A 23525-nucleotide genomic window follows, 5' to 3' on the forward strand; every position below is an offset into this window, starting at 1 on the left:
ATAGGAGTCCAGTTTCAAAGATTAGCGATAACATCCCTGATCACAAATGACAGGCAGATGGTCCGCCGCTGATCTATGGGCAAACTGAACCTCTCCTGGCTGTCGGCCCATCTTCCGTTAGCAGCTATGAAGGGGAAATATGGGCACTTTGAGGAACTTTGCTCCGAAGGGAGTGGATGTAAATCCCGCCTTGTATCGGTGGCCGAGGCTGATCCGTACAGGCCATTAGGGTCGTAACTATCGGCAGAATGGGATTCATGCAATGACATGTATTGACCCAATATGTATCTAAAGACTCGCTAGTGAGTGAGGTAAGGGTTGTGTGACCTGGAACACCGTGGCCCCGTTTACACATGGTATTACAATGAGATGAACAATAATCCCATTGTAAAATCCCATTGCCTCTTATTATAATGAATGCAATCTCGCTGTACCTGTACCGCGTTTAGTTTCTTTACTGTAAGAGCATCCCATGTCTGGCACCATGCGATCAGACTCCCACAGCTCTAAAATATTTGTTTAAATGTGGCAGCGGTTTCTGTCTAATCTTTTGAAAATCACTTAAATGATTGTTTTTTATTATGATCTTGTTTTTATTTTATACATTTTTAAATATATATATATATATATATATATATATATTTATTTGTTTATTTTTTTATTTATTTATTTATCATTTTCTGGAGTGAGGTGACTTTCTTTCCGAACCTGGAAACTTGTAAATACACATGTTTTACGGAAGAAAAGGAAAAGAAAACGTTTTTTTCTATATACAACAACAAGAAACGTGACATATTCACGATAATGGCAAGTGAAGTCAGCATGAACTCACGTCTCTCTCGGGAGCAGAGATGGGAGGAAGGCGACGTCTCGTATCTGTATTAGTCTGGAGTGGTGATTCAAACAAAGACGCAAGTCATCTGCTGTGCAGCGGCCATTTGTTTCACGGGCTGTGAAAGCTCGTGGTTTCAATCCTTCACGGTGAATAAGTAAAGCCGGGTTGGCCTGTTTACGAGAGCAGGCGTCACGTCGGGGCCGGCTAATGAATCTGACAGAGTGGTAAACATCCGAACCGGGTGCAATAAGCAGCAATTATCAAAAGCAAATTCCAGCGCCTGCACAGATACTTTGTGACTAAGGGGATCGCCCTGCGAGGATTCGGGTTAATGCGAGGTGCGAATGCACACGGCTCGCTCTGCGGTGGGAATGTGATTACCAGTGGCGCGGTGAGTGCCTGGCGCCGCGCTTACACGAGCGCCGTTCGTCATCCAGACAGACACATATCCAGAAAATGTCTACAAACGGATCTGATGTTAAAGAAAAGCTATGGTATTTTTTGAACCCAAACGGCACTCCTCAATCACCGGAGACCACCCGGGGGTTTGGCATCGGAATCTCTGACTTCGTCCACGTTCTTTGGCAAGGGTTACATTAAAAATTAAAAGAGTTCTTCTAATAGGGTGTTTGAAGTGTGTTTTTGAAGGGCTAAGAAAGCGGGTCCCGGCTATATCATGAAGTGATTTCGATTAAATTCACCATGATGAACTGGTGCAGACCCGGGTTTTGTGTGAGCCAACGCATCGAGACAAATTAAACCACAAACAATGACAAATCTATTCCCTTGAGAAAAGGGAAGCACCGCCCGCTGAGTTCCTTTTTCTCGTTGTCATCTGTTTGCTTCAACTCAATGCATCGCAACTCGTTCATTCTACAAGGTGTATAACACCCGGCGCCGAAGAATGATCAAGCAGCTTTACAACTATGCATGATATTGCAACATATGGACTTGATTTGCTGCAGAGATCTTTAAAAAAGGACACGGATTGAAGTAAAACACAACTCATAAAATGTGTCTCATGCAAAGCCAATTAACATGCATTTACATAATCCCCTAGTCTTTGGAATTAAAGCATTTTTTTCTTAACAACTTAAATTTTTTTTGTAAAAGAAACGTTTTGTTTTTGTAGAGTTATAGTCATTTCGAGAGAGGAAAAACTAGTAAAAAAAAAAAAACGGCAAGCTGACGACAGCGAGATGGAGAGACTTAATTGGCAAAGGAAAAATAAGTACGAGAAAAGCGGAGAGAGAGTGCAGCTCGGGGGGGGGGGGGGGGAGGGCAGGATGAGAGAATGTACCTGATAGAAAGAGAGACTGAGAGAGTTACAGTAAGACCTCTGTCCCCCAGCTCGCTCCCTCTGTCTCCCTCCTTTAAGTTAATGTCAGTGTTTAATGAGATCCTCAACAAATCACTCCTCTCCGCCGACAGCGCCCACTTGATTAATAGCAAACCGCAGAGTAGCCGGCCTGCCAGGACATTATTCTGGGAAACTCAGTAACTTTGAACTCCGATTATAATGTCCAGCTATTAGAAGCGGTCCTCGTAGCCTAGAATGGGCATAATAGGCCATAATTGCCACAGGAAAAAAAAGTAAACAGGAAAAATTGTAATAGCAAAGCAATTTTCCTTCGGCCCTGGGTCACTCCAAAAGCATAAATGCGTTCTTGGTAGGAAGGGCAAAAGACGGATATCTCCCTAAAGGAGGTAGCAAAGAAAAAAAGAAAAAACAAAAACAAAAATGAACAAACAAAAGTGAACAAATAAAAAATGATGCGGAAACGGTCCTAAAACCAAGACATTTGGTCACAATTTTTGCACGGGAATTTTGGGCCCAGTCTTCGACCGAGCTGAAGGTGGAACCTGGCCCCGAGCCCGGGCGCTCCGACGCCGTCAGCAAAACGCTTCACCGACCTGCAATGCTGCACCGTGGGAGCTGGAAAATCACACTCTGTGTGTGTGTGTGTGTGTGTGTGTGTGTCGTTTGAGGTGTCAGGTTGTGTGTGCAGTTGCAAAAGAATCGCGTGTGTGTGTGCGCGCGCGCGTGTGTGTGTGTGTGTGTGTCTGTGCGTGTGTGTGTGTGTGCGTGTGAGAAGAGTGCACAACGGAGGTGCCAAGTCATATGTAGACGTGTTTGAACGTGTGCGAAGGGTTACGTATGTGGGTTTTTGCACAGTGTGAATGGGCATGACCGATGTATCAAGTGGTATGTGCGTGTCGGGGGGTATGTGTGTGTTTTTGTTTTTTTTCACGGTGATGGCGGCGAGGGGGGGGGGTGGATGCGCCGGAAGCTGTGGAATTACAAAAGCATGCCATTTATACCTTTGTTGGAAATATTTTCATATATTGTTTGCGACATTGGTACCCGCATTGATTAATCAACTACTTCTACATCTCTCTCGCCATCGATATCCTGTAGATCCGTTCATCTCCGTACCAGGAGTGAAGTTGGTGTGGAAGGTTTGGGGGCTCCCCACAGACTCTGCGCTGGCGTCAACACGTGACCCGCGTGTCACCCGTGAGACATTTTGCCCTGGCCGTGGAGCTGTGGGCGCCGGGCATGAAATTGAGAACCAACAACTAGCATTACCGGCACATGGGTTTGGACAACTTTTCCATTTTAAATTTTATATTTTTTGTGATGTTCCATCCGTGGACAGCGTTATTATACGGCTGTCATCATTTGAACACCTCAAATCAAGTGACCTGAATCGTGTGTGTGCGCGGTGATTCGAACAGACGTTAACCGGACCAAAACGCTGCTCTTATACAGTCAGTATATCACCTGCTCTACGAGAGGAAGACACCCCGCACCGTATTTTCCGTCGCGCATTCCGATTGGGAAGTGTTCTAGTGTTCCCAGAATGCCACGCTGTGTTTTCCGCTTAACAGGCTCGGGATCACGCCATAATAACGAAGCAGGAGGGAAAAAACTCGCGCACAACTCCGCAAACGAAATGAAGGGGATAAAAGGGGACGTTTAGCCAAACAAGTTTAAAGGCGGCTTCACGGAGGACGGATAAAAGAGAGACGCCTGAAAGGGACTCGATCGGGTGGTTCATCGCGGCAGAACGACCCTGACCCACAGTCGGAGGAGAGCCGAGGTTCTCGGGAAGCGGTCGGCGCTGCATGCTTTTATAGCAGACTTGACATAAATGGCTTCAGAGCAGAACGGGATGATGTAACGTCAAAGATTATACCCTTAAACTGAGGCCAACTGTGATAAGTTAATGAGAGTGGAGGATATATATACTGTATAAGGTTCTGGAAGGGGTGAAACTGAATGAGGGCATTGGTCCAGATGATACGAGCAATACAACCTGTCATAATGAACTAGCGCAGGCCTCCTTTCATCTGTTTAATTGCTCAATCAAGGAGCTCATAGCAGCAGCTCTTTGGGAGACATCCTCACTGGGGTCTAACTCGGCTCGGGGAGGATTTACGAGTAAATCCATCGATTGACATTGATGAACGGACGTTTTTTTGCCTTTCTTATCCGCCAGGAAAAATCCGAGCATTGGAACAGCGTAAGTGCAGTTTACTGTGTTGTGAAACTGGAGCGCAGAGAGAGCCAGAGAGCTGCCTCCCCTGAGAGCTGTCCAGTAACCACTGGCGATGGGGTCTCGCCTTCCCTCTACAGTCCCGTACAGAGACTTCGAGGGGCAGGAGGTAAAAAAAAAAAAAAAAAAAAAAAAAAAAAAAAAAAAGGCACGTGGACCCCCAGCTCCAGTTCTAGGAATTTTGCCGCTCTGGGCAAACGGAGCAGCGCAGCGGAGCCGCTGTGCTGCACATCACAGGTTTGCCGAGGTGTGAGGTTCATGAGGAATCTCTCATGAATATACCTTGCCCAGACAATCCGGTACCGCGACAGCCATTAACGCTGGAAAAAAAAGCGCGCCTGATAAGAAGGGCAATGTGGGGGTCCAGGGGGCAGGCGCTCGGGCGTTAACTCTTTGGGAGTTCATTTAGTAAAAACTGGATGTTTTTGTGTAAAATTCTTTGCTTGTAAATAATAAATACTGCACTTCCGGGACGAGGAGGCCGCATTTGCCACATTACATTACGTTCAATGCTTGTGTGAACCCCAACGTGCGCATGCGCACGTCCCCGATTAAGTCGTATATCGATTGGAATTTCGCAAGATCGCCCAAGCCTAATTCTAACCAAGGAGCTACTTGCTTTAAGGGCTGAGCACTGTCAGATATATAGACTGCAGCCATACAGTCAAGGGAAGCTGTAAACAAGATGAACAGCTCGCCGATTCTGGCCTCCAACAGCCCCTTAGAGAATACATTTTTTCAATCAGTATTTGATACATACAAATAGATAGATAAATATCTGTCTAGCTGTCCCCTAAAACAGCCTGTTATAATTATGACATAGTTTTTTTTTTCCCCAAAAGTCGTTACATTCCACAATCATACGTTCCCATCCAAACGTAAGGGGAATTTTAAGCCGAAACATTGCGATAAATAGAATGTAAATTAGGTGCATTTCCGTCGGTTGGATGGAGGTGACGTAATAGATATTTTATGTTCAAATCTTCAATGGTTCTTCCTCAAGAGTTAAAAAAAATACATAGGTTGAAATAACAGACAATTATCTGCCGAAAAATTAATAGGCAAGTTGAAATGTCATGATCGTGAGAGCACTAGGTGATATGAATAGCCATGCAGTCAATGCATTGTGTTGTATCTATCTTTCTATCTATCTGTCTGTCTGTCTGTCTGTCTGTCTGTCTGTCTGTCTGTCTGTCTATCTATCTATCTATCTATCCATCTGTCTGTCCGTCTATCTGTCTGTCTGTCTGTCTGCCTATCTATCTATCTATCTATCTATCTATCTATCTATCTATCTATCTATCTATCTATCTATCTATCTATCTATCTATCTATCTATCTATCTGTCTGTCTGTCTGTCTGTCTGTCTATCTATCTATCTATCTATCTGTCTGTCTGCCTGCCTATCTATCTATCTATCTAACTATCTATCTATCTATCTATCTATCTATCTATCTATCTATCTATCTATCTATCTATCTGTCTGTCTGTCTGTCTGTCTGTCTGTCTGTCTGTCTGTCTATCTATCTATCTGTCTGTCTGCCTGCCTGCCTATCTATCTATCTAACTATCTATCTATCTATCTATCAGTCTGTCTGTCTGTCTGTCTGTCTGTCTGTCTGTCTGTCTGTCTGTCTGTCTATCTGTCTGTCTGTCTGTCTGTCAGTCTATCTATCTATCTATCTATCTATCTATCTATCTATCTATCTATCTATCTATCTATCTATCTATCTATCTATCTATCTATCTATCCATCTGTCTGTCCGTCTATCTGTCTGTCTGTCTGTCTGCCTATCTATCTATCTATCTATCTATCTATCTATCTATCTATCTATCTATCTGTCTGTCTGTCTGTCTGTCTGTCTGTCTGTCTGTCTGTCTGTCTGTCTATCTATCTGTCTGTCTGCCTGCCTATCTATCTATCTATCTAACTATCTATCTATCAATCTGTCTGTCTGTCTATCTATCTATCTATCTATCTATCTATCCATCCAGCCCCATTGATCCACCATCCACCAGATTGCGTGGTGCGGTCTCAGTGGGCCGATCGGATGATGTTCCCGCCGTGCAGACAATGCTTGGCATCACAGAAACAGCGTTGGGGTTACAAGCTGTGCAGAACTTGTGTGCTGTGGGGAAGCGAGATAGATCACAGAGTCTGTTGACAGTCGAGATTACTGGCATTAGCACAATCACAAGGTCTACAAAGCACCGTCAGATTGTTTTACCTCTTCCTCGTTTGTCCTTTCTTCCTCAACCCCCTCAACACGACTTTTAACTCTCTTTACATTTTAGACTTCTTGTTCTTCCATTTCATATGTTGTTTTTAATTTGAATATATTGAATATTTGGCCACATAAATATACAGTATATATATACTTACAAATAGATATACGTAAAGTCAAAGTAACACTTTAAAGCCCAAAGGTCCAACTATGATCCATGGCAACTGAGATACGGCAATGCATAACACCAGACCATTTGTTTTCAAAATACCCCATCATATTTGAAATTATATTGTGGGAAATCACCATAATATGTGACACTTCATTTTGTGACACACAATCCAGACACAAGCACAGACCACTGTGAGTCACTTGCGTGAAGAGCAGGAGCTTATCGTCCGTACCTCACAGTAGGAGCTGCCAGTCAAAATGAATGCAAATGAACGCAGGATGTACACACACACACACACACACACACACACACACACACACACACAGCTGCACACACACAAACACCTTCTCAAAACAGTCTACAGATATTTTAAAATAACAAGCACACACAAAACACCAAATTAAATATGTATACATGGATTTAATTGCAAAAATCACAGACACACACACACACACACACACACACACACACACACACACACACACACACACACACACACACACACACACGTGCACGCACACACACAAACACCTCACTTCACAGCTCCTCCGAAAAACTGAGTTTACAATTTTCAGTGATTCACTTACAGCCTTTATATCAGGTGAATAGAACAACACACACACAGATCCCTAGTTCTGTGTGTGTGTGTGTGTGTGTGTGTGTGTGTGTGTGTGTGTGTGTGTGTGTGTGTGTGTGTGTGTGTGTGTGTGTGTGTGTGTGTGTGTGCGTGTGTGTCTGTGTGTGTGGGTGCGTGCGTGCGCGCGCGCAGGCGTGCTGACAGCCTTTCCCAGCGGTCAGGTAAGGTAAAGGTCAAGGGAGGAGCGGTGGGCAGACAAATAAAAAGGGAGCGAGGCAGGAGGAGGGTTAGGGTATAGCTGTGGACAAGCGAGGGAGAGGGGAGGGCCAGAAAAAAGGTCAGCGGGAACCTTGAGCGGAAGACGGATACCGCGGATTAGGGATGTTAATAATTAACCGTTTAAACCGTCAAGCGACGATAAGAATTTTGACCGATTCATAAGGCTACACGGGCTATTTCTTAAATACAGCTCATGGGGGGGGCGACACATGGAACCGTGCGTGCCTTTTATTTCAGGCACGTAACAGGACAGCTTACGCATCCCCGGGGTGCTTTCCAGAATCTGGAAGTGCCGGCCGCAGTAAGCTAAGCTGCTGACAAATTAAACAAGAACAACAAGTAACGAAATTAAAACGCTATATTTATAATAAACTGTTTAAAATTAATTAACCGCGTGTGAATGGATTATATGTTGTTTAAAGTAATGCGATCGTTTCCTCCCCCCCAAACTAATATGGGTGCGTAAAAATGCGATGACAAAGTCGGAATATTACCGTTATCACAATATGTATAATAATAATAATATACGCTGGACAGACATTTAACCATTCTAAATAGTGCTTTTAAATCTTGCCTGATAACGGTTGATGATCGGTCCAGAAATCCACTCGATGCGGTTCAAACTCAACTCGTGAGTGGAAAAAGGTCCCTTTGGTTAAAGCTACCGTCCCCTGGTTTCAGGAGAGTTTGCTCGCACTCAGCCAGAGGAGGAGAGGAGAAAAGAGGAGGAGCAGCCGAAGAAACGAAATCCTCAGCGGGTGATCGCAGGGAAGGGAATCGGAGCGGCCTCACTCACTTTTTTGTTGTTGCCATTTGACATTCTAAAGATGGATCAATACATCAAAAAAATAATAATAATAATTAAGAGCATTAGTTTACCCGGCGTGCATGGAACCTTTTTTTCCATCATAAACCTGCCAATGTCTGATCAATAGGTTCATTCAGGAAACTCGATATCTGCCAGCAAAGCAGTTTCACTGTCGTCACATGAGTGATGGTCAAAGGTTTTTCTTTGGGGAACCAAAGATTCAAATGATAAAGGTTCAAATGCTAAAAAAAAATAAAAATAAACATTTTTAAAGGACCAGCCACAATCGGGACTTTGAGCCGCCCACAAAACCTTTGTCGAACTCAGATTTTGCCAAAACCCTTCTCAAAACAGGAGACACCCAGACTACCTCCATGTGGAAAGCCATCGTGCGTCTTTACAGATTAGATTGTGTTTTGTTTTTGGGTTGTTTTTTTTGCACCGCCAAATGCGCTCTCGTTTGACGAGAAGGATCCACTCTTTCTCCCCCTGCATCGACAACATTCCGCTTGTTATTGCCCTGCGCCAACTGCGACGCCAAAGGGCTTAGACGCATTTGTTGCGGGCGTTCCTGTCGCAATGTCTGTCTGCTTTTGAGTGGAGAGAGAAACATCTGTGATGGTGCGGAAAGGGAGAAAGAAATGAAGACAGAGACGGAGTGAGACAGTCAAATGAAATGGATAAAATGCAAGGGAGAAGAATATCCCCCTCCACTTGAGGCCGCCTGGGCTGAGTCATTTCTCCAGTAATTACAGTGTAATTGAGCAGCGCTGGACAGGATCATAATATGGCAATTAGCTTAATTTGTTTGAATTGAAAAACCAATTAAGAAATTAGCGCGCCGCGATGAAAAGTTCAGCGAATCACATCCGCATTGCAAAACCACCGGGTCACCCCCCACCCCTCAGCTGTGAGCTCTGTGTGTGTGTGTGTGTGTGTGTGTGTGTGTGTCCAAACAAAAGCATGACGGCACAAAAGCGAACACACCGCGAAAAAAAAAAAAAAATCTGCTCACTTTCTCCGGGCGTCTCCTTTGGAAATTCAAAAAGACACAATTTAAAAGGATCGGAGCGGGCGGCGAAGGAGCGGCCTTTATTTTTTTTATTTTTTTTTTCGGGAGGGAACGTAAGACTCGTAATCTGAGAGGATCGCTTCGACAGATGGTTTGAGCTCCGTTCCTTAGAGGGCCTCACGCGCTAACCCCATTCCCTGAATAATAACACAGTATTCCAAAACGGAAATGCCTGCGTTAACAAGCCGAACAAACACTCCCCACCCCCCCCCCAAAAAAAACAGCCAGAAACCGGGTTTCCAGATTCGCCGTTTAGCCCAGATGGGCCATTGATGGCTTCTGTTCCAGCTGAGTCATGCAATATAGCAAGTGTTTGAGGGAGAGGGGGAGTGGGGGAGGCACGGACAGAGAGATGGAAGGCTGGCTCGGTCCCAGGGCGACAGGCAGCACACGCTGTCACAGATATAAAGGGAGTTTAAAGTGGAAACGGAGGGTTTTTTACCGCAGGGCACCGGGCAATATTTAACAAGGGACGAGCGGGTGCGGCGGCGGGGAGCCGTCGCCTCGGCAGCGCGAGCGGGCGTCCGCGGGGGTCCACCGACCCAAACACCACCCAAATCCAGCGCCGGTCATGAGACACGTGGGTCCATCGTCTATTCGCCTTGGAAAAAAAAATAAATAAAAAAAAAAGCCTCGACGCTGAAATGACACACGGCGGAGGAAGGGGGGGAGGGGAGGGAAGGTGAGCGGAAAAAAGTCAGACGATCAGTCAAGACGACCCCAGAACCGGCAGTGCAGATGGAGAGAAACGGGAGAGAAAGAGAGAAAGAGAGAAAGAAAGAAAGAAAGAAAGAAAGAAAGAAAGAAAGAACGCAAAAACAACCTGAATAAATGATCATTTGGGATGCTCCTGTGTCATAATCTGTGAATTTCTACAAGGGTTGGATCTAAATAAGAGTTTCAATACATTTCTGAGATAAGAGTCCTGACTTTACCGCATTATTCAATGAATTATTATTATTATGAAATCCAGGAGTCGGAAAAAGAAAGAAGGGAAGAACTAAATAAAGAATGAACCTTTTTAGGTGCCTACAGTAAATGCAGTGTAATCAGAAAGGGCAACGACAAGACAGTAGCCCTCAGAGCTCAGGGACTCACAGCTGGACACACACACACACACACGCGCGCGCGCGCACACACACACACACACACACACACACTCAGACACACACTCGAGGGCCACAGATCCCACTCTCATTACCCATAATCCACTACAGCCCCGGCTGTCGGCAGAGTCTCAAAGGAGCCGGGATCATGGAAAGCTGTAAAAAAGGTCAGGTCCAGCCGGGAAACCCACACCCGGACCATGATCAAACACACACACACACACACACACACACACACACTCACAAAGAAGAAAATCGTCCACCACACCCAAAGGCACATCCATCTCAAATTTAGTTATGACTACCATCACACATAACCTCATTCTCACTGTCTGTTGTTGTGATTTGTCGATGGTTCCAGGACTTTAGCATATTATCGCCTCTTTATTATCCCACCTCTCTCTCTCTCTCTCTCTCTCCCTCCCTCCCTCCCTCTCCCCCTCTCCCTCCACCTCCATCTAATTAGTTGACAGGATCCAGGGAACAGGTTGTGACCAATTAGCGTTGGATATGGAAGTAACATGACGTTGTTTGTGCCCTGTCCCAAAAGGTCGCGCAGGCTTTACACCATTAGCATGGATCGACCTGCGAAACTGATGATTGTATATGCCTGCGTGCGTCCTGCGTTGCGGTTTTACCCTCCGCCGTAACGGAAATGACTTATTTCGGAGAGAGAGGTCGCCGAGAGTTGACTGCGGTCGACTTTGGATGAACCGGCTGGTGCGTTCGTACAATGGGCCGACAACATCATTAAAATGCATGAAAACCTCTCCGTTAATGTAATGCGTCGCTGTATCGCTGGAGCAGCTTCCATGCTGAGAAGGCCTCTTAACTAGCTAATGGTGAAGTTGGCCGCGGTTTCACTCTGGTGTATTCTCACTCCGTGTTATTCGAATAAATTTAGTAGCTTTCTAAGGGATTATGTTCAGAGAAGCCGCATGGGAGTGACTGATGAGCGTCCCCCCTACGGTGCCTTTTTTTGGTTTTGCTGGATGAGGTAACAGAGAGGCACAGGGACGCAGATCAGAGGCGCCTATAAGAAGCACCAGCCTTACACCCACACACACACCCACACCCTTGAAAGCACACAATGCACAGCGAGCAAGTGGGTGTGTTGGTGGTGAGACCCACTTCTCCGGCGGGATCTTCATGCGCGCTCTTGTCTGCTTGCCTGTATACAGTATATGATATATCTAAGTGCTGAAAACAAGTGTTATATTTGAACTGTGCTGAAAACCAGGACAATTTGGGAAAGAATAAAGCTGCCTTCACACGTGCACTCCGGACAATGTCCGGACCTGATTATCCGGATATTGTCCAGATGTCCGATGTTACAGATTTATCAGTACTTGGGCTTTTTTTTTTGCGTTGATACTCCATGTATTTGGACGTATTATAAACGCAATATAAACAATAGTGGAAAGGAATGATGAAAAAAAAAAAGCAGAAAGGAGCACACAGCAGCTAAGTTCTGTCCACGAAGTTACACGCAAAGGTAAATAACTGGCGCACGATAGAGATGTCATCAACAAGCGACACGCCCACTCACTCGCTGTGGACGCTCTGGACAATCACCTGCTCTGTTCACACATACGATTCAAACGGACATAACACAGACTTTGGACTAAGGTGCTGGTCGGGTAATGTCTGGGTCAAATGATTCGGACATTTGCGTTCGCACATACAGCTCATCCGGCAAATGTCCGGATGATTTCAGGGTTGCAGTGCATGTGTGAAAGCAGCTTAAGATTGTACTTCATTGATCCCGGGGAGGGAATTCAGTTGTACATGAGTACCGCATATATTGGTTGTCTTTGGGTGCAGGAAAATGTAAGCAGTGGAAAAGAGAATCTCTCCTTTTGGTCTTTTACTTGTAGGTTCCCTTATTTAGAGGGACAATGGCGACCCACTCGCAGCCCAATAGCAACAGCTTGCGCTAAGTAGGTTGACTGGCGTTGAGGAGGGTGTGAATAAACCCCTTCATTTCATTCGCAGGTCTTCACCGATGATAAAGAGTATGTGACGACAGGCACGTTGCCGCCGGTAAATATTGTCCCCGTTTGCTTTTTTTTTTTATGGTGTTTTTGTTCGTTTTCTTTTTTTTGTTTGTTTTTTTTGCAGCGTTTAACAAATGTTTGCTGAAACTAACTAGTGTGGATACAGTATGAACACTGTGTGCCTCTCCTCCCAGTTTTTTTTAAAAAACAAAATCCACCCACTGCTCTCTCAGAATTTGCAAATATCAGCCAAGTTGTAAATGTGCGGTGACGGCGAGAGGCAGCTCTGGGAGGAAAGTAGTCTGTGTACGCTGATGGAACAAGCTTCAGCATGAGGTTCAAAATGACTTAATCAACAATAGTCAAGAGGAAGTAGGAATACTGGCATTGTCAAAGCGACATATGAATCAATTATGTAGCGGGATATGGAGGTACATACCAAAAAGTAGTGCATAGGAATGAGGACCTAGTGCTCAGCGGAAGAAATGTGAAAGGATTGGTTTGGTGGTTTCCACCCAGGTATTATTAAAATGTTGGATTGTTGGCTAGGACATTAAGCCTTAAGTGTGACGCCCATTGAAGGAGTCCGATTTAACAACAACTGGTTACCATGAACAATAAGCGAAAAGGTTTGTCGTTTCAATGGACGATCCGTCCAAATGACACAACAGCGACGGGATAAAAAACCTGCAAGAGACATGAACGGGGTAATGCGATCTTCACCTCCCGTGCAGGGAGGGAAATTAAAAGGAAAAACTCTTCCCGGGTGCTCCCAGATTGAGGACTTGCTCCAGCTCCTCTCTCACTTTGGAGCGACTCGCTCACGTGCCCGAATGAGGTCAGAGAAATTAAACGCCTTGCGCTCGCTTGTCGAGTCTTTCCTCGAGCTTCTTTGCTCGACGCGAATGTGAAGGAACAGAGAGAACATGAATTGTTTTTTTTTCTTTCTCAAAACCACATTGCCCTCCAAGACTCGGAGGCTTTTCCCCCGCCGTATATATGTCAGATAAGAGGAACAAGTGAGTTGACTGACACAAATTGGCACTAAAATTGCCAAGTGGTACTACAACAACCGTACGAAGGAGATTTCCCAAGATTTGCGATGGCAGGAAAGGCAGGAACATGAGCCCTGTGGAGTCAGGGATGAGAGATTTTATGTCCTCTGGTAAGTTCACCTCCCCCGTCCCCAGGATGTAAAGGGAGACCCAGAAGGATCATAAGGACCCTGATGAGTTCAATAGTAACTCAACGTGCAGCAAAATTATGGATGTTGTGACAATCGCCACTGGCGCCTTGAGGGTTATTCCGGATGCTTTCATTACTCTAACTTAACGGTTGTCAATAATTTTCCCCGCTTGCCGTCTGAGATGTGATTGTTATCCGGATGGCATCAGAATGACCGACAACAACCTCATTGTCGCGGTTAACCGCTACGACCCACCTCTTCTCTCGCCCGTTCCATTTATGTAGTAACGTCGGCGACGCCAACGTGAAGATCAGCAATTCAGAGATTTGGAAGGGGACTGGTCCCTTGGAGCAAATGATGTATTTGCAAAAAAGAAAGAAAAGAGACAAGTGAAACCCTCCTTAACTCAATGCTTCCCCCTAGCTTCCTTTCTAAAGAAGAACACCAAAGGGGAGGGAGAGAGAGGGAGAGAGAGAGAGAGAGAGAGGTCAGAGAACGAGAACGATTATTTGTGTGTGAGGGAAAAGAAGACATGCGTCTGTGTGGGTGTGTGTGTGTGTGCGTGCGGGCGGGCGGGCGGGCATGTTGAAGGAGGGCTGCCGACTTTCCAGCGCGCCATCCCTGGTAAATGGCAGGCGGCGCATTTATACAGCGCTTTAATAGCCCCACGACTCAAAGCGCTTCCCAGTGCATACCTCACACATTCACCCATTCATACACACACCCAGAGCCGTGAGGGGCTTAAGAGTCTTGGTCAAGGACGCCACCAGGAGGTGTCGGGGACCGAAACCGAATCTTCCGATCAACAGCTCCTGAGCCACTGCCCCAAGGAGATCAAAGTTAGCCCTCCAACAAGCAGCAGTCATGACGCAAAAAGCGTTTAGAAGGTGTGTGTGTGTGTGTGTGTGTGTGTGTGTGTGTGTGCGTGTGTGTATCATTAGTCCAAGGAAGGAGGGCGCGCGCACACACACACACACGCACGCACACACACATGCTCCCACACACACACACACACACCCACACACACACACACACATACGTACTCGGCCGAAACAGATCAAAACACCGACACACAGCCTTACCTTCCTGCACGGCCTGGAAGGGGTTGTTGGGCTCGATGAGCTTAATGGAGTGGGTGATCTTCTCGCTCTGCACGATGTCGTCACTCAGACTGAGGTCGGAGATGGCGAGCTGGAACACCTCATCATCCCTCACCGCGTTCTCCTCAAATATAGCACCTGGACGGAGGGAAGCAGAGGGGAGGGTACGGGCGTCACTTTGTATCGCCGGGAAATAACTGCCCGACATGAAAACCGCCTTTGGAAAATAGAAATACACTGTACGTGGAGGAATCCTAGGTTGTTTTTTCTTCTCCATACACCGGAGAGTTCCTCCGTCCTCTCTGTCTGCTCCACTGAAGATCTCTGCACTGCGCCTTTAACCTTTGACCTGTTTTCGCTGGGTTCCTTTGCAGCCAGCATGGAGGACAGCCAGCAGCCAGTTGTCGAGTGCAACTGTTTGTGGTGGTATTCATACATCGTGACACATTTTTCCACACATGGACATATCAAGTCATGATCTTTAGAAAAACTAGTATTGTGATATCAATTTCATTATAATCTTAGCGATGCCAACAGATCGGTCACCTAAAAAAAATCATCGCCCAGCGATTTTCAACCTGTAGACCGCCGCCCCCTATTGGTCTTCGAGGGTATACTGCAACCACGCCAATCACTGCCAAAACCAAGTTTTTGAAGAATATAAATTTCGCTTTTGAGTAACAATGCAAAAAATAACACATTCCATGATATTTCGCCACATGTTTAAAAACAAATTTCTGCATTTGTGGATGTACATTTAAAACTTGAAATCGGCTTCACCGCTGTGATAAACCAAAAGATAAGAACTTAGCGAACACAACGTTGATCGCCGCTGTTGGCGTTCCTTTGATTGTTCAAATAAGCTCCGAGAACACGCCTCTCTCCCGCGATACTTGGGGTCGGATTTTGGCCGCAAACATTTTTGAGACTTTCAAGCGCCCCGTGACTCAGAAGACGCTGACCGGCAGACATATTATTAATACAATCAGCGCCGGCTGAAATAAATCCCATAACCACGGCAGGATAAATGCCAGGAACTAATTAGAGGAGGGATTAGTTCTTTGGACTAAACCACAGATGGGCAGAGCATTCCATCACCCCTCAATAACCGCACAGTCAAACAATAGCACCTGCGTAGAGACGAAGGAGAGCTTATTAATCAATACAATGAGGGAAAGGCGAGCGGAAGAAATAATGCAGCGGAGGCGGCGGGGCGTGACGAGGGAACCTCGTTGTGCCTTGCCCTGGCACCTCGTCATCTCTCACCAGTTTGATGCCGTAAAACAGAGCCGCCGTTGAGTTTAAAGGACAGACGGGCGATATGGAGAGGGTATACAAACGACGAAGGGCGTAGATGGAAGACGAAAACCACCGGCGAACACAGTTGGTGGTGTTGGCGGCGGGGAAATGATCCGAACGCCCCGCCAAAGGTGATGAACCAGGACGCAACAAGACACGTGCTAGCCGGACAAATTACAGACGGAGTTTGGCAAACTCTTTGAGAACAGGTTATTATTATTAATAATAATAATAATAATAATAATAATAATAATAATAATAATAATAATAACAGTTTGCTCTGAGGGGCTTGCGCAGGCCACGTCATTTTCGCCTTTTTGTCGGCTAACGTCATCAAGGTTTCTTTGTTGCAGAAAGGGCTGGAGAGAGGGTGGCGTGCGGATCGATGAATGAGAAGGCCAGCTGAACATCATAATGCTGAGAATGTTGCCTGAAGTCGACAGACCTTGCATCTATTCTCTTGTATTTTCTGTGTTGTTTGTTTGTTTTTTCTCCCTTATTTTTGTATTTCTGCCCCGGTCCTCCACCCAGTCTCCTGGCATTTTCTGTTGTTGCTGTTTGTTTTAAGTGCGTATTGTTATTGCATATTGATTCTTTTAATTATTGCATGTTTTTCCTCCCTGGGGAGCATGGATGTATCTTTAACTCCAGAACCTGGAAAGGATGGGCAATTTGAAGCCGCCAAATGAAACAGGAACAGGAACAGTTGTGTTTGTAACAGCGTTTACAAATTTGTGAGCCAACCGGTGACATGTCAGATCCTTCAAACTGTCAACTTTTAGAGGATCGACGACAAAACGAGCACCAGAACGAATTCGCGGAAGGATCAAAAGGGATCGAAAGGGAGACGGTTTGCAGGGATGTGCAGACGAGATGGATAAACAGCAAGACGGATAGAAGATTTCATGAATGAAAACTTTGCAGACCCTGCCCGGAAAGATTTGTCACACACAATTAGAAAACCTTCTTAACAAGTAAGAATTCAATTTGCCAGGCGGGTTGCGCTTATTCAACTCAGTGAGTATCTAAATGAACTCTGTTAGGCGCTGTAGTCTTCGGAGTAGAATTGACTGCCTTCCTTGGAGCGAGGCAAAGGTACACTGTCGAGTCTCCTGGCTTGATCAATCAATCATCCGCTTTTAAAATTACAGCCAGTCAAGCATTTTTAATTAAGAACGAATCCTGTTGCACCTGTCAAAGTCATGGCAAGAGAATTGATTTGGGCCTCGGATTTCTTCATCTACCGGGGGCAGCTTGGCGAATCCTTCAACTCCAGCACTTTTCATTTTTAAATAATTGCCGTGCTCATTGGAGGTTTCAAGGTTAAAGCTCAACGATACTGAACAGGGATGCACCCCCCCCTGCTGGCCAGGAGGTTTCCATCGCTCTATCCACCAGTCTGCCTTTGTTTACAATCTGCTTAATCCAGTCCGGGGTGAGTGGCAGCAAAACAGAACCTTGTGCATCCAGTCATGCTATCCGTCCACGTTTTCACAGCTTTTTCCCCCATGGAAGCAGAAAAAATAAATACCCCTTCGGGAATTTACCTGCCCTAATTTAGCAAAACATTAATAACTAGAAAAATGCATTTGATGTGATTGGATGCAAGTATGCTTGTCCACCCCCTTTTAGGTCAGCTTGCATTTTCTTAAACAAATTAGCTAGAAATGTAAAAAATGCTGTCGACATGTGGGATGGAATGGGGATCAATAAACTATTGCATTATTAATTTTAATTCTCTCATTAACACCGTGCTTGGGCGTCATAGACAGAGACCATGCAGTCAGCAGCTTCCAGCCGACCACTCACTGTTAAGTCAATATAATTTAGTGCTCAAGTGTAGGCTTAAATAGATGTTAAGGCAGGTTAATAAAGGTCAGATCGATAGATGTGGAATGGTGTCCCATTCTCCACTGGAGAGTGGGACACCATATTATGCTTAGAAATCTGCTATGGTGATGGGCTTGTAAAATTGGCTGCTGTATCCAGCCCCAAACCATACCAAATACAAGAAGGAAACACAGAATTTCCACGGCTCTCCTGCCCATTCCGATACCATGTCGTACGCGTTGCCTTTGTTTCAGCACCACGGACAGCGCCACGTCGGCGCGTCCCGTAGAGCGGAACAGCAGTTGTTTTCAATCCAGAGAACTCAAGAGTTCAAACACTCAGATAGCTCAAACACTGCGATCGATAACAGCGCTTCAATTGCCGTCAAACAACAAAGTCTACAACTGCTGATTCGAAATAAAAAGTCTAATCTTTGACTTTTAGTGTTATCGATGAGACTAACTATGTGGTGGATTGCATCATTTATTTGATCAGCTTCCACCCATATAGGCTCTACAGGCCTGTAAGAGGGAGACCAGAGTCCACGATTTGCTCATGTGAACGTTTTTCATGCCTGAAACATGAGGGAAAATGTATTAAAGAGAGGAAGCTCGGCATTAAAATGAAGGAAACCCAAATCCGCTCACAAAAACATCCCAACCAATACGCGACTCAAAGGAGGGGGGGGGGGGGGAAGAAAAAAAAAGAGTGAACATCAAACATCACAATGTTTGATGTTTGAACATCAAAACAAAAGACACACTTTCACCTCTGGCAACTTCGCAGCGTGTAATTTATTTATTTATTTATTTCTAATCCTGAAACTCTGCCCCGCTCGTGGAGAAAGCGCGGGCAAACCTGCGACTCGTCCAACTGTTAGAGCCGCCGCCGCCTTGCAGCTTCATCTACATCTGTTTGTTTGCCGGTGTTAAGGTTGAGCCGGGGAGAGGGGAGTCAAGAGGGTCTAAACACGTCTTATGTATTCATCACGACGCAAGGCTCAGTGTAAGAACGTGAAAGATTGAGGGGTTGTCGGGAAAATAATGATTCCGTGTGTGTTTGCGCGTATGCGGATACCTGAACAAGTTAATGTCAGCGAAGGTCTGGGCAGGCGTTACTGCGATACATCTGTGGCTATGTGTTCACGTCTCTCAAACAAGACGCGTGGTGGTGTGATCCTCTGTGCGTGGGCAGGTACAGGTGTGGGGGTAAGTGGTCTGGCTAACCATTCATCGAGGCAGCGCAGGGAGCCCGTTGCGTTGCTCTCTTACCGGGTTACTTCATCTTGTTTAGCGACGGGGCCACAATAGGCCCGCAGCTGTTCATTCGCTTTGCCAGCTACAACAGATTGGATTCCCGTAGTTTCGAGCTCGCCTTCCAAACGTGGGGACGGATAAGCAGAGCGGCTATTGGGTAGTCGCTGCACCGGCGCCGTAAATCATCTCCCGTCAGGTGCCCCGGTCGCAGGATGAGGCAATTTCTCCTTCTCGGGCTCCTTATGAAAACAGACTCCGTTTGACCTGGGGGACGTTTAGAGTAGGTAGTTTGGTGGTGGAGAATGCCCCGCAGGGGACGAGTAGAGCGGAAAAAAGTCAAAATCACCGGAGATACACGGTGGACTGAATTCTCCCCCTCTGCTCTTCCGCAGCCAGTAGTGTCCACGCCAACCATGAATCACATATTTTAGACCGCATACCAGGGCAAGTTGAAGGCCTAAATATGTTGACAAACGTCACGCCTCTCGGCCCACATCGTCTCACAGACACACGTCAAAATCCCACTGACTTCCCGGCGAGAAGGGACGAGCGGGCGAGGGAAAAGGATGGAGCAAACAAACCGGGATACGTCACCCGTGATAAGGATACAAAACTGGATGAGACAGATGCTCGGGTAGGGGTTTCGGGTCGGGTCTAGAACACTGTCACATCTGATAAGAGCGCCACATTTGGCTGCCAAGTCAGTCAGACTGTCGGTTTGGGAGAACTGATGCTCGGGAGGAGCTCTGTGTGTGAGCAGGGACGAGGGGAGAATTTGACAAATAGGGAAACATGGATATACATATCCATGGAAAAATTACACTTTAAATCAAAGATTGGATTGGATTGAAAATCAAATTTCATAATGTGTGCCAGCCGTCAGCCACTCTAAATTAACTCCCTATTTAAGCCAGCGTTGTAGGCTTACTTATACCAGCCAGGATTCAAATTGTACTGATACATACTGGAATAAGGTCATCACCTCATATAGCAACCGCGCCAATCTAATTTGAGTTTGCTGGTTGATTGGTGGTGTGGATCACTGTAAATCGAGCAGAAACTGCAGATATAGCCTGACCATTCAACTCATCTAAACCTGCAGGGAGCTATTCAGCACACTATGCAGAGCTACTGAAACACACGATCTGTTATTTGTGCGGCCCGTTTGCGGCTTGATTTCTTAACTGTTAAGGGTCTTCATTGCTTCATCTCAACCCACACGTCCTCCCTCTCAGATCATGCACGCCAACCTAGTTGTTCCTCTGGCTTTGATTTAATGGTCTGGGGGACGAACCCCGTCGAATGCCCTGAGCTGCAGCACAATTCTGAAATGTCAAACGCTTCGATTTTTTTTTTCTTGCAAACTCGATGGCTCTTTTCCAAACTGAAGGCAGACGCCTGCCGCATCGAATCATTTCAGGGCAAAGTGTCGCCTCTCCGTTTAATCTGTGCACGGCCAATATTTGCCCTTGTGTGCAACCCTTTTACAGAACTGCAGTTCCTAAATATCAGCGAATCTGCAAACCCCAAATATCCAGTAAAAAAAAAAAAAAAAAGTGTTGAATGGTGCAGCTTTGGCACATCCATCAAATGCGGTTTGGGTCGCTGGTGTTTGTTGTTCCAAACAGTTCGCGTTTGTCCCTTTTGTCATTTCCACCCCCCCCCCCCCCCCCCCCCTCGCAGAGCTGATTAACATTTCACTCACGTCCAATTCAAAGTTCAGGCTTATAGATGAGGGGAGGAGAGAGAGGGAGGGAGGGTGGTGGAGAGAGAGAGAGGGGGGGGGGGGAGAGGGGAGAGGGGAGAGACGGACAGAGAGAGACATAGAGAGAGAGAGGGAGAGGTGGAGGAGGAGAATGGATAACCCACCCACGTCGGGCTGGTTTGCCCGTCTGCCTGCGTGCACCAATCCATCCACGGTGCCTGGACGTGCATCATGTGCATCGTGGATGGACACCCGTCATCCACCGTGCATTTGAATTCACTAGTTTTCTCTCTCTCTCTCTCTCTCTCTCTCTCCCTCCCTCGCCCTCTCTTTAAAACAAGTGTTCGGCGCACACTTTGCAGCTACTTTCTGAGCGTTGCGTCCCCCGCTGACATTGGCTGTGCGTCCCCCTTGCGTGCGGCAGCCGGGACGAAGCATGCCCACAGAGCACCGGCGTGGATGAGAATCCTAATAAGCCGCCAACCTCAAGTCGTTCTTCTCACCCGAGGAGGGGGTGGTGGGGGGGTGGCATATCGCGGCGCCGTCCCCCAGTGGCCATCGATCCAAAGCCTCATGCGTTTGACTAAAAACTCATCTCAACACGTCCTCCGATCATGCGTCCTACTCATCCCCTTCCACGTAAAACCCACTGGTGACCGCATGCGCGGACACCTGGCGGGTGGCGGATTCCCCCGCAACACCCTGGAAGCGCCTTCAATCGTGCGGAGACCGATACGCTGGGAAAAAAATAAAAAAAAAATAAAAAAAATCTCTTACCAATGTGAATGATGGAGTCCGCCCTCACCGTGTTGCATTTCAATATCCAAAAGGAAAGGCATAACATCAGCAATTCCATCTCCGGTTTTTTGGCACAAGCGGCTCATCCACGACCCCCTTGGCGCTTGATTGGACAAATCCCCCCCCCCACCCCCCCCCCCCCAAAAAAAAAAGGAATAAACCGACGGACGGACAGTGGTGCGTAAAAGCGGCACTTAGTGCTGAACAAAGGCTGCAAACACCATCGAATCCAAAAAAAAAAAAAAACCTAAAAAAAAAAAACCGGGGGCTCAAGTCCTGAATACTAACAAGCAAAACGGCAATTGAGCCAAAGAGAGAAAACCGCTGCTCTGGACGTGCAGATCACGGGGTCGTTCTGTGGTGGCGGACCCGCCGCGTCTCTCCACCTGGACGAAGCGCTGAGCGGAGTCTGAGACGCAACAAACTGCGAACTGCGGAGGAGGAACAGCCCGCACCGACTCTCTCTCTCTCTCTCTCCCTCTCTCTCTCCCTCCCCCTCTCTCTCTCTCTCTCTCTCTCCCTCCCCCTCCCTCTCTCTCTCTCTCTCTCCCTCTCCCCCTCTCTCTCTCTTTCAGTCTCTCTCTCCTTCTATCCCCTTCCCCGACCCACGTGACTGCAGAGCTTCTTCTATCCGCGGCGCGGAGAGCACGACCGGCGGAGAGGATCCGGGGACGGAGCGACGCTGCGCTGCGAGAGGACCCGGTTCCGGAGGACCTGGACGATCCGGAGGAATTCGGATCGTGGGGGGGGGGGGGGACCGGAGGAGACCGGGACTGCCGACGTGGAGAGACGGTTACCTTCCCCGCCGCTCGCCCGCTTGCGTTCGCGGGAGAGACGCGAGACCGCTCGGTTTGGTCAAATTCTAACTTGCGGCGGGTGGAGCGCGCGTCACCCGCCGGAGCGGACGCGGAGAGAACCGGCGCGGAAAGCGGCGCGTACGCCGGCGGTCCGCCCCGGCGCGTCAGGAGGAGCGCGGGCGGCGTGGAAGACACTTTGCGTGGGGACCAAGTCCGCGGAGGAGTTCTTTCTTTTATTTCATTGTTTTTTTTTTTGATACGTCGTCTTTATTTCCCCTAAACAAACTGTGCGCAACCGGCGGAGAGGGAGTTTGGAGAGCTCCGCTTGGTCGCGACGTTGTAGGGGTTTTTTTTTTTTCCCACCATCGGAAGCAATGAGGGGATTTCCGCGCGTAATAGCCGTATTGCAGCCGCGCGTACATTATAACAACCGGGTTAAAGGGAGAGCGGAACCCAACCGAGCCACTAAATATCGCCTGGCACCGGATTTGGTTTAGGAAGCGAGCGAGACAGAGACTCACCATCGCACCGAACAAAAAAATGATTGGCTTGGAGTCACTGGACAAACTTCAAAATATATATTTTAGTTGTTAAACCTATTATTATTGTTATTTTTTTGTGTTGTTGTTGTTTGTTTGTTTTGTTTTTTGTTGTTGTTGCTGTTTTCTCAACTTCTCAAATCTGCACCTCGATCTCACAATTTCCAACTGAGAACCACCTTCATCGTACATTGTGCTTCCTTCACGTCGTATACTGTCATTCACGGCGACGGGAGGAGGCCAAAGGAGCGATCACTTCAATCACATTCTCCCTTAAAGAGAAGCAAGCTGTAAGTATAGCGTCACAGAATGTCTTTATCGAAACATACCCCCCCCCCCCCCGGTACAATGGATGGCAATTATTGATTTCCATCCGTTGGGGCT

At 46.8% G+C, this 23525-nt stretch overlaps 1 protein-coding gene across 1 annotated transcript in view; it reads right to left on the reverse strand.

The window, feature by feature from the left end:
* LOC307245278 (glutamate receptor ionotropic, delta-1-like) overlaps nucleotides 1-21881 on the reverse strand; it is a gene marked incomplete at its 3' end in the record, with an annotated part of 448321 nt that extends 426440 nt beyond the window's left edge. Inside the window, exons 1-2 of the mRNA XM_080020759.1 lie at nucleotides 21785-21881; nucleotides 14900-15055 (exon numbers count right to left, since the gene is read on the reverse strand). Of these exons, the coding sequence (XP_079876885.1) occupies nucleotides 14900-15055; nucleotides 21785-21863 (235 nt within the window). The 5' untranslated portion in view covers nucleotides 21864-21881. The remainder of the gene's footprint in view (nucleotides 1-14899; nucleotides 15056-21784) is intronic.
* Between the last annotated feature and the right edge of the window lie 1644 nt (nucleotides 21882-23525).

Source organism: Zeus faber (assembly GCF_960531495.2).
Source record: "Zeus faber genome assembly, chromosome: 20".
NCBI classification, from domain to species: domain Eukaryota; kingdom Metazoa; phylum Chordata; class Actinopteri; order Zeiformes; family Zeidae; genus Zeus; species Zeus faber.